At 49.9% G+C, this 11958-nt stretch overlaps 1 protein-coding gene across 1 annotated transcript; it reads right to left on the reverse strand.

The window, feature by feature from the left end:
* Nucleotides 1–323: 323 nt before the first annotated feature.
* Nucleotides 324–1697, reverse strand: LOC135381131 (uncharacterized). Its single transcript, XM_064612532.1, has one exon. It carries the CDS (start codon nucleotides 1695–1697, stop codon nucleotides 324–326), a length of 1374 nt encoding a protein of 457 aa, XP_064468602.1.
* Between the last annotated feature and the right edge of the window lie 10261 nt (nucleotides 1698–11958).

Genomic DNA, 11958 nt, shown 5'->3' on the forward strand with positions numbered 1-11958 from the left:
TTCGTAACCCGTTTCGTGACGCACCAGCTATTGACAGTAAAGTCCACTTCATATAGTACATAAATACAGTCAGTATAGAAAAATGAGGCAACTTTGTGTCCTACATGAACACAATCTGTGTAGAAAAATGGGGCAACTTTCTATCCTATGTCTAACTACTTTGTTTTCAATGTATATATAAATGCTTTATCTATTTTCTATCCGATAGTATTCCCATTTATTCATAGAAACTCCATTCGGAGTAGATACCAGTTTTAATCTATTTCTTATGCGCTCTATCTAGGGTTTCCTATAGAAATCCTGTAGAAAATAGAAATTTTTTTTCATAAGGGATGACAGGTGGGGCATTTCGGTGACAAAAGGTGGCCCATCTTAAAGAGGAGCAGTGGAGTCCGCGCCACATTCAATCGCAGTCTGTGAAGCAGGGACTCTTCCTCCCTGGGGTAGCGGCCTACCAGTGTGTGGGTCATCGTAGGGTCAATCGAGTGCAGAAAAGGGTTGGTCCTGGCAGCGTCTTGAAAGAAGGCCTGAGAGCTATTTCTGCAGTATCGGCGAATGGCTAGCTGACAGGCAGACGGGGTAAGTTGGACAGAAGTGACAGCCCCAGCCGCACGAGCAGACCTGGCCGCAGAATCGGCGATGGCATTCCCCAAGATACCAACGTGGCCCGGAATCCACTGGAAACACACACTGTGACCTAGAGACGATAGTTTGGCGTGCAGGCAAATGATCTCTGTGTAGATGTCATTGATAACTTTGGGCGAATACGATGCCACGGCCTCCAAGGCTGACTTACTATCCGAAAGGATAGTCCACGCTCTTGGTGTCGACGAAGAGATGTACCGCAGAGCAGATAAGATAGCAAAGGCTTCTGCTTCGGTTGAGGAAAGCGTGGGCACCAGCTTGAAACCGCGTTCGTATGATTCCTCAGGAATGTAAAATGCAGATGGTGACCCATCGGATGCCACCGAGCCGTCAGTGTAAATCTCCATTTGACTTGAGTGCAGGGAGTAGAGATGTTGCAGCGTTAGTTGGCATGCCACAACAGCTGGGACATGGCTCTTTTTCGGGAGACCAGGAACAGATGTGTGCACTGGGGGCAGACTTAAGGTCCACAGCGGCTCCGTATAGGAGACCAAGGTATGCGATGGTGGGATTTGTCCCTGTAGTCGCAGAACAGCTTGGCCGTACGCAGAAGCAGGGCAATGCTGCGTAACATCCCGAAGATGGTGACATGGGTGCCGTACAAGACAGCGTGTGTAAGTTTGGAGGCTTGCCGTGTCCCGGATGATAAGCACGGAAGGAACCCGCGCCTCGGCGATAGCAGAGAAGGTTTCCGTAGTCTTCGGAACTCCCAAGCAAGTGCGCAGGCTACGAGCTTGAAGATTAATCAGTTGCCGTTCCTTGAATGGGGAAATACCGTGCAACACAGGCAAGCAGTATCGTAAAGTGCCCATAATAAGAGAGTTGTGTACTTGGAGGAGGTCGGTGCAAGAAGGACCCCAAGAGGACCCACAGAGGCGGCGCAGCACGTTAACATAAGAGCCTGTGGTGGCACCGAGGGCAGTAATCTGTCGAGACCATGTCAGACCCCGATCAATGATGACGCCAAGGTACTTGTAACAGGCAACAAACGGCAGGTTTGATCCTGTCAAGAAGATGGGGTAGCTGCAGAATGAGCGCCGCGTGAATGCCATAGCCACGTGTTTGGTTGGCGATACCGATAGCCATCGATCAGCGAGATATGACACAGTAGCGTCTAGAGCAGATTGCAGGCGGCGTTGTATGGTATCCCGCCGCACAGCAGAAGTTCATATGCAAATATCATCCGCATATATGGTGATGTGGGTATGGTTAGGCAGTTGAAGGGGCAGGTGTGCCATGATGACATTGAACAAGAGGGGACTCAGAACACTGCCCTGCGGAACGTCTCGGCGCACAGGGTACGTGGCACTATCGCCCTCTCGCGTGCGGACAAACAAGAATCTGTCCGAAAGAAAATTGCGTAGCCATGAGAGTGTGCAGCCACCCAGTCCGGCTTCCTGAAGCGATGCAATTACTACGCTGCGAAGAACACTGTCGTAGGCTTTTGCGACGTCAAGAAAGAGGGCAGCACTGACGAGTCCTTCCGACTTCGCTTGTTGCACAGAGGAAGCGAGAGATATCACATTGTCGATAGCTGATCTTCCTTGGCGGAATCCGGCCATTACCTCAGGGTAAAATCGTGTTGTTTCAAAGTACCAGTTCAGGCGGGCGTACACCATGCGCTCCATAACCTTCCCGACACAACTGGTAAGAGCGACTGGGCGAAAGGCGTCCAGAGCGTGCGGGGATTTGCCCGGCTTCAAGAGAGGCACCACCATAGCAAGCTTCCAATCATCTGGGACTACTGCATCTCGCCAGCAACGGTTGTAGATCATCAGCAGTGTGCTGCGGGCATACTGAGGGAGATTCTGGAGTGCTTTGTAGGTAATGCTATCAGGCCCAGGAGAAGTATGAGAGGGGGATATCCGGAGCGCAGTGTCTAATTCGTGTGGGGAGAAGGGAGCGTCGAGACAGGGCTCCTGCGAAGTGTCCTGGACAACCGCGATAGCAAGAGCCGACGAATCCGCTGACAGTGGTATGGCAGTCCCGGTCCCTGTGGTGAGGAGGGCACAATAGTCGTTCGCAACCTGGCGTTCCGAGCGAGCGGTGGCAATTGCTAGGGCTTAAAATGGGTGCCGCTGGGCCACTGGTGTCGAAAGCCCCTTAATCACATTCCATATTTTTGATAGCGGTGTGCGCGGAGACAGAGAGGTTGCAAAACGGCGCCAGCGAGTAGCGGCAAGTTTAACCAAGTGACGGTGTATGAGTTTCTGGATTCGTCGAGCTTCAACAAGGTGGCAACGAAGACCGGTGCGGCGAGCCCTCCGTTCAGCACGGCGACGGATAGCACGCAATCTGTCGTATTCATCATCTACAGCCGAGAAAGAAGCGGGGAGGCGTCTTTCAGTAGAAGCACCATTTACAGCATCTACTACGGTTCGATAGAAGACAGAGATGGGTGCAGTGTCGACTGGCTGGTTCGCAAGGGCCGACTCAACGGTGCAGCGAAACATGGCCCAGTGACTATCCTTGACTTTGCTGACCAAGGGCGAGGGAGGCTCCGCCCCCAAATGGCGCGCCAATAGGAGGACTCGGGAGGCGGAGCGCTGCGGCCTCAGCTCTTGCGTAATAGATGGCGCGTCGGTAGCGCTCGGCTCGGGATATGTGAGCCGCTGTCGTCTGCTTCTTCCGGTAGAGCTACGAACTTGGAGCCTCTGCTCTCGCGTAAGAGACAGCGCAACATTGGTGCTCGGTAAGGGCACGCGTGGTCCGTAACTACTTACAAAAAGGGAAAAAGAAACAGCGTATAATTATTTCAAAGGCTTTATTTCAGTGCGAGGAGTAGAACAAGCAGCAACATTTCTTCCCTTTTTACATAGTTGCGTAACTACTTAAAAAAAAAGACACACAAACAGTACAATTGTAAATGATTTATTTCAGTGCGAGGAGTAGAACAAGCAGCAACGTTTCTTTCCTTTTTACACACTTGCGTAACTACTTACAAAAAGAAAAAAAAAGAAACACACAGTACAATTATTTTAAATGATTTATTTCAATGCGAGGAGTAGAACAAAAGTAGCAACATTTCTTTCCGTTTTCATGAGCTGAGGCAATGTTCACGCATAAGAGCGGAACGAAACGTCGAACTGGCCAAAAAATTTGGTAATGTAAAGACACATCCATGAAGCATAATCGTCAAAACTACGCAGTATACTTGTTTAACTGCTTACAAAAAGAAAGAAAAAGACTCACAAACAGTACAATTGTAAATGATTTATTTCAGTGACAGGAGTAGAACAAATATTTCTTTCATTTTTTATGGGCTGAGACAATGTTTACGCAAAAGAGCGGAGCGAAACGTCGAACTGACCACAAATTTGGTAATGTAATGACACATCCATGAAGCATAATCGTCAGAACTACGCACTATGGTTTGCTATCGCCGCGTCATCGGAATTTAGGTTACTGGCCAGTCTCAAGGTCGAGGCTCAAAATTAGGGCGACCACACGTGCCCTTACCGAGCACCAATGTTGCGCCATCTCTTACGCGAGAGCAGAGGCTCCAAGTTCGTAGCTCTACCGGAAGAAGCAGACGACAGCGGCTCACATATCCCGAGCCGAGCGCTACCGACGCGCCATCTATTAGGCAAGAGCAGAGGCCGCAGCGCTCCGCCTCCCGAGTCCTCCTATTGGCGCGCCATTTGGGGGCGGAGCCTCCCTCGCTCTTGGTCAGCAAAGTCAAGGATAGTCGGTGGCGCTGCCGAGTGCGTCGGCTCCAGTCTGCCAAGAGAAACGTCGCACTAGGGAAGATGACACAACCGTGAGATCCAAGCATGACGAGAGGCGTTGTGCCTGAATGAACGTCGGGGACCTGAGATGACGCTGAGATGCATTCGCGTAAACAGGGCCGCCAATTGACGACCCCGAGAGTCACAGTGCGTGCTGCCCCAAAGTTCGTGGTGCGCGTTGAAGTCCCCACACAGAATATAGGGAGGGGGAGGTTGGTAAGTATGTCTTCAAGATGGTGCACGTCATAAGTTGACGCAGGTGGCAGGCATAGCGAAACGACAGTGACGTTCATGGACGCAAGACGCACAGTGCCGCTGACGTACTCGCCCGTACCAACAGGTTGCAACGGTCGGCCGATGACAGGTAGATCGGAGCGGACAAAGATTACTGCCAAACTGCGCTCTTCATCAGGTCGGGAGACGAAGGTTGTGTAGCCGGACAGACGGAAGGCGGCGGGTACACGGCTTTCGGACACACATATGAGGGGAAATTTATGCCGCCACACAAGCTGACGGAAGTCGGAGGCTTTAGATTGCAGACTCCTCGCGTTCCACGGAAATATGGCCGTCGAGGGATACGAGACCGCTGCGCAGCGGGGTCCGCTACTGGTTGCCATAGCCGGCGGGGAAGTCATGCATAAAGGATTCAGTCAAAGCCAGTGCCGATAAGAAGAGCCACAGCTGCAGAGAACACACAACAGGAGGCAGGTGGCAGGTTGGTGATGGGGGAAGCAGTGACCAATAGCGTGAAGAAGACGATGAGTCGGTAGGGCGGAACATGGTAGGGCGTCGTCAGGGGATGACATCGTGGCAAAGAATGTGTTGCGATTAAGAGCTATGACTGTGCCTGCGGCTTCGCCGAGGCACGACCGTAGTCCACTGGGTCTGAGAACTTCCACCTTCCGACGAGGGTTCTTCCATGCCAGGCACGTGGTCCACATTGAGCAGAGTAGCGCTCGAACGTTCAGAGATAGCGCTGGAGGAATCAGTCCTGAGTGCCTTGACGGAGGCACCCGCTGGCGACGTGGGCTTCCGCTTAGAGGAATGCTCATGGTAATCCATGGTATCCGCCCAGGTAAGAGAGCTAGGGTCATCAGCTCCGTCCCCGTCAGGGTCGTGCGTTGCAGGCGTAGCTTCGACATTATTACCGGGAGTAGAGGCTGCAGCGTCCAGAGCAGCTTCAGCTGCAGGAGCTCTCAAATCCGGTGGTCCGGGGTCATTGGGTAGAAGCGTAGGCAAGCCGGGGTCACAGACCCCCAGGAGATCCATGTCAGGATCCTCCGCAGTACAGGCAGCTGTCACCGCAGCAGCATAGGTCCGAGGACAGCGAGCAGCCTCATGACCGAAGCGCCTGCAGCTGGGGCACTGTGGAGTGCGGCAGTCACGGCGAATATGACCCAAGCCTTTACATCGAAGGCACAGTTGGGGTCTGTCTTTGCACAACACCAGCACTTGACAGCCTCTAATGAAGACAAGATGCGGGATGTCGGTGGGCGTGATGTCCCTCTTCAAACGAAGCTTGACAGAGCGAGAGAGGGAGCCGACATGGCCAAGCTCTGGATCTGACCAGGTGACCTTACTTGCTTCCTCCACGTTACCGTAGTTGACAAAGGCAGCTCGGATATCCTGCTCGGTGATGACGGAGGGCACCCAGTTCAGTCGCAGGGTAAGGACGGGGTTCGATGCCTCGAGCACCAGGCATGTCTTTCCCTTCACAGACACCGATCTGTTGGACATGAAGGTAGACTTCGCTGCGGCGGTCTTAAATTGCAGGAGCCACACGTGGTTATATTGGAATTGCCCAAGGTCTGCCACGTCGGTAAACTTGAGGAGTGGACGAAGGGCGTCCTTGAAGTCCGCCACTGTGTATGGCCTCCCGGTAACGTCACAGTGTAATACCGTGCCCAGGCTGAAGTCCAGAGATGGAGGAAAACGTGGCAGAAGGATTCTGTAATCGGCAGGCACAGGCATTGCGGTAGAGAGAATACTAGAGCAGGGTACAGGGACAGAATCTTTGGTAACCTGGCCTTGGGCCATTGGAATTGCGGAGCTCGGGGATAGAGCGGCCGTCATGCACGCGAACTTCTTCGCGTCATGGACATCCACAAATGCGTTACGCAGACTCGAACATCATATTTTCATGAACTGAACACAGGTAAATAGAACCTGTGAGGTTCAGACAAATGCACTTCTTGAGGTGCTCCGCACTCACAACACGTGTCTCTGCGGTAGGATGCATTTTTACAAACACTAGGAAGTCACCGTGAGGAAGACTACGGAACAGCTTTTCCGCCACATTAAAAACCAATATGTGCACTAGCTTTGACCTCTGGGCTACGATCCCCAACTGACAAAATCTGAAAAACCTGCCCAAACACTCCGTTCGCACAAACATAAGAGTTTTTTCTTCGCGATTTGTCCAAACGTGCTGTATAAAATCGCGAAGCTCCGATTGTAATTTTCTGGAACTCTTTTCCCTGTGCATTGTGTTTACCTTTACCAAGAAGGCGAACGGATTTTACTTGTACAAATTTTTGTCGGAGTTGTAGCCCTTGACTAAGTTTCTGAACTCACGTCCCAGAGCACAATCCTTTGTCTTTACAGATTTCTTTGTCCACAATCGTGAAAGTGCTTGCAAAATGGAATATTTTTGTACAATTCAATAGCGTGGATACCGTGTACCTTGAACAAATCGTACCAGAGTGCCGTTCATTGATTCAAAAGGGAAAAGTGAATATCCCCAAAGTGGACCCCAGTTTTGGACGGTGTCAACAACGTGCAACAAAAGATGTGCGTTGTAGCTCATGTACTCAGTCCCATACAACTGTTCATATTCAATAAGAAACGTTGCTATTTGCTCCCGGACTTTAGAGAGTTGTTCAAAGCATATTGAACGTCCCAGCAGATAATGCATCATGCCAAAAAACTGCACCCAGTGTTCATAGTGTCGGCTTGGAATGCGGTCCTTTAGCACAGATGGACAGTAGAAAATGATCCAGCTTCAGTCAGACGCCTTTCAATCTGCAATGTCTGATAACGATCTTGGTAGTCTCGACATTTCTCACGTTGGAGTCAGGCTCATAATGCACCTGCTTGCCTCTCCAAGATGTTGCCGTAGAGGAAGCTGCCGACAACGCTCAGATTTCAGCCACATAAACGTCGTTGCTCTCACAAAACCCAAGCACACGGCGTGCATATTATCTACGACGAAACCTGCCCCGAAGGTGAAAAATGCAAGCAATGCGAGGATGCTGTTTCCTTTTACTCTGCAGCTGGGCTGTTGCGGAACTGTTGTGGGCTGTTGCGGGTTGTTGGAACATTGCTGTATTGGCATGGTGAAGAAACGAGTCGGCCGTCCTCATTTGAGGCACTGGGGTACTTGGTGGATACACCCGAGGGAACCCATTTCCTTTACGTACAGTCTTGCCTGGATGCTCACACCACGCACATGCATGCGCACCACTGAATTGGGTAATGTTCATTACGTCACACCTTGCTACGGTATCCACTGTACACGGGCCAGGGTACACCCTCGTTGTTCGTATTTCGCCATCTTTTCCACACCACGTGATACCCTCAGATGACAACTGGTTCATTGTCTTGACAAACGGGAGCAAGAAAGAACTGAACTCTGCTTTGCGATCATCAAGCCAGGGTCCTGCCAAGAGTAGCCTCTGAACTCGTTGCTTGTAGGGCAGCTCATTCACTATAACAAGAAGTGGCCGCATGCTTAGTTTAGAACTTTTGAAGACGGGCACCCCGTCGGTGTTAAAGGTGAGTGTTACGCCTCCTGCAGCCAAAGGCAGCCTGTTGTAATGTGCGCTTTTGGTGATGTCAGCTACGTCATACGACAGGGCGGTCCGTTCTTCCTGAAGAGTTTCGGACTCCAGCAATTCACGAAGTTGTCGGTGAAGGTCCAGGGCAAGAAAGATATTTTGATGTGGGATGTGACACTACTTCGCGTAGGTGGGCACTGATCAGCTTGACAAGGCTTTCCGTGCCTTCTTTGGAGGAGCACCCATAACGCTGGCTGTGTGCCATGACCATTAACATGCTCTCGGCTCTTGTCAGTTGTGCCCTCGGGAAAAGAATGTCATCCTGAGAAAAAGAATAAAATGAAACTATAAATGAGAAAGACAACTAAGTACATGCAAGTAACAACAGCACAGAAATTAAGCCACAAGTAATGAATTTGCTACCATTGCATGATGTGTATTTACGCATGTTATCCCGATACAACTGGTGGCAGTGCCTTTTGGAAACATTGTTACCTACTAACAAATAGCTATGAAGCAAAGTAAAGCTTCAGAAGAATTCCGTTACAACTGTTAGGACGGATGAAACTAGTTACTGCAGAACAAGATACCATGTTGTTCACCCAGACAATACTTTTCTCACGCAAACATATCTTCTCGAACCTACTTGTGGGGCACCTTAAAGGACTCTACGCCATTTCGTTTACTTGTAAGCCCTCTCCAGGTTGTCTTTACTTTCTAACGGATAAAACAAACAAAAATGTATTTAAAAAAAGGGGGAAACTACAACGGAACTTCAACCAAAACTTAACAGAAAAGAAAGAAACGCTCTTACTAACTCATCACTTTCCATGTCAGAAGGGTCCTCGTCGCTGTGAGTGAAGGTGGAGGCCAAGTCACATTCGGATTCACGGTCACTGTCGGACGTCATTTCGTTCATAACCTGTGGCTCGTCACGATATAGAACGGGTCTGTTCTCAATGTCACAGCAGTCCTCACCAGCCGCGGCTTCCACACTAGCAAGAAGATTGGAAGGGTCAAATGCGGCTCCCGGGTCTTCCTCACTGCTGCTATCGTCCGAGCCGACGTCGGGCGAAACATCCGTAGGCTAGGAATCAGGTACTCGGTGCTGCTGTTTAAACCGGTATTTGGACCGAACGAGAACATCTGCTGCTGGCTGGGGGAAGACACTCTTCCGCCCGAACGCGCGAAAAGCCAAATTCAGTTTCTAAACAGGCAAAATTTGTGCAAGTACAGAAGGGATTCGGCAAGGTGGTAACGAATACATAATAGGTGTCAACGTGCTCACCGTGCCCACCGTGCCGCTCTATTCCATCGACTCCATCGCAGTGCGACACAAATGAAACCTTCCAAACGGTTTCAAACAAACGGTCACAAGCAAAACACAACGGTTGAGAGAACCAAAGTAGCCAGCAAGCCTCTCTAAGATCCGGCTTATGTCGATGGGAAGCATGGCAAGTATCGAAGTAGCAGTTCACTGCAAAAAGTTAGCAACGTACCCTGGCAGATCTGCACAGCGTACACTGGCATTATTTTTGTTAAATGTCGTTTTTAAAATTTAGATGAACCAATATGTAGTGAATTACGGAAAACAGCAATTTGCGGCTACACAAAATACACCGCTACGGAGATGGAAACCATAACTTCTAACTGAACAAGAGAGCGCTGATGTTCTGAGGCAGGAACACATAGAAAGGACTGAATTTCAGTCAAAATAAATAAACTTAAAACTCGGGTAGATTGGTGTTAGTTTTAATCTTACTTTTAGTCTTTAGTTAGCTTTCAGAAATTTCTAGCTAAGCCAACATCTCTCCGATTTGGCCGATTTCTAGATAGCCAATCCTTAGGTGTAGCAATTTAATTTTTCACTTTTTGTAATTTTCATATTTCTTACGGTTACTTAAACGATCTTTGAAGCAATTTACTCTGTCGTAAATTTAAGGTGACTATAACAGAGCAGACAACAGTAGCGAATACGATGCGCGGCACTTTCCATACACTGTCGTCTGCTATGTTTTTTAACTACTGAATCACCAAGTCTCACGTTCTAATTAAATGGTTGTCGGAAGACAAATGGGATGTTTACCCTGTGCGCAGCATAAGTGACCCCTCTATAGGGAAACTTTTGCTCAATGAATCAAATGCAATCAATGAATTACGTGGAAGTACAGTGACCGTCTCCTGGAAAGCCGGGGAGAGACCTGCACCAGCGGTGCTTCTTCACTTCGGTCATAATCATTTCTTGCACATATCTGGTATTATCAGTCATAAGCTTTAGTCAGATAGTTGTCTTCTGCAGGGAAGCCACATTCGCTGAAAAAAAAAGTGAAAGAGACTTGCTGCTGCTGCAGCTGGAACGTCGCAAGGTGCAGAAGGCATGGGGCTACCAGGAACAGCTCGTCATGTAAGCTTTTTTTCTTCGTCTTCTTTTTTTTTTCAACTTGAATCAGTGCAGTGGCTTAGCAACGGTAGGAGTTTTTGAGGTTCCATCCCCCACATTCTCGAAATTGTACATTTGTGTTGGGAAAAAAGCAAACAACTAGTAAAGGCAACTCCTCTCCCATGACAATACACAACAAACAAGATTATTTTGAGATGGAAAGTGGGGAGGTTCGTCGCCAGAGGCCATACTCTACCCCATTGCCGGTGGGGATGTGAGGAATAAAATAATGAGCCCCTTCACAATAACGATCGAAGTCTGATGGTGCCCAGAAATGTCAAAAGAGCGTTGAGCGCAGATCGTTGCTGGGCTGGATTGGGCCAGGGACGAAGCAATTTCGATAGGGAGAAGGGGCGAGAGTCCAGCTGACGAAGTGACTCGGAGAGTGCGGTTCGGGAAGGTTGGTAGTGGGGGCGATGAAGAAGAATGTGCTCCAGATCCTCAAGAGCACCACAGTGGCAGCAGGTGGGAGAGTCAACTTGTCGCAAGCGGTAACGCCACTGAGCTGTAAATGCCACATCTAGTCGCATTCGGTGGATTAATGCAGCATATTGACGAGAGGTGTTTCGTGGCATGCGGAAAGCGAGGGTTGGGTCAACTCTGCTCAACATAGATGGGGGGAGAATGTTGGTTGTCCATTGGCGGGAAGTCAGGGGTGTCACGAGGCGTCGCAGAATGGAGCGGCGGTCTACCCTCAGCAGAACAATACTGGCTGTCGGCCTGCGCGGTCCCCACGACACCACAATGGGCTGGAACCCACTGGGGAACCAGCCTGTGGCCTGCTGCGTAGACAGTGTGGTAAGCCATTAACACATCTGTGACTAGGGGTGCGGATGGGCCTCGTATGCCGGAATTTTGAATAGCTTGAAGTGCAGATTTGGAGTCTGTAAAGACTGCCCATTCCCGCGGTGTAAAATGAGCGATGTGTTGTACAAAGAAAAGGATGGCATAGAGTTCCGCAGCTGTGGAGGAGGTTGGATGTGAAAGGCGTCGTCCTTTCACTACGCCTTCGGATGGTATGACGAATGCTGAGGCGGACTTGTTGTTTCGGGATGCGCCATCTGTATATGTTGCCGTAAACGTAGAAAACTTCTCGTCTACCAGAGCCTGGAAATGGACTCGGAGGATTTGAGGGGAGATCTGATGTCTTCTTTCCAGAAGGTTTCGAAGGCTTACGAAAGTCGGCGGTACCGGCAGAGACCAGGGGGTGTCCGGCGGTATAATATCCTTAGCAATGAAGCCGGTGAGAGTCTGGTGTGTCCTCTGCGCTACTCGATAGAAGTCGCTTTCAGGGCGGTATCGAATTTTCTTGAGGAGCGGGTGACGGGGAATGTGGGCACGCAAACGTAGGAAGTGCCGAGCCGTTTCA

Source organism: Ornithodoros turicata, chromosome 1 (genome assembly GCF_037126465.1).
Source record: "Ornithodoros turicata isolate Travis chromosome 1, ASM3712646v1, whole genome shotgun sequence".
NCBI lineage: Eukaryota > Metazoa > Arthropoda > Arachnida > Ixodida > Argasidae > Ornithodoros > Ornithodoros turicata.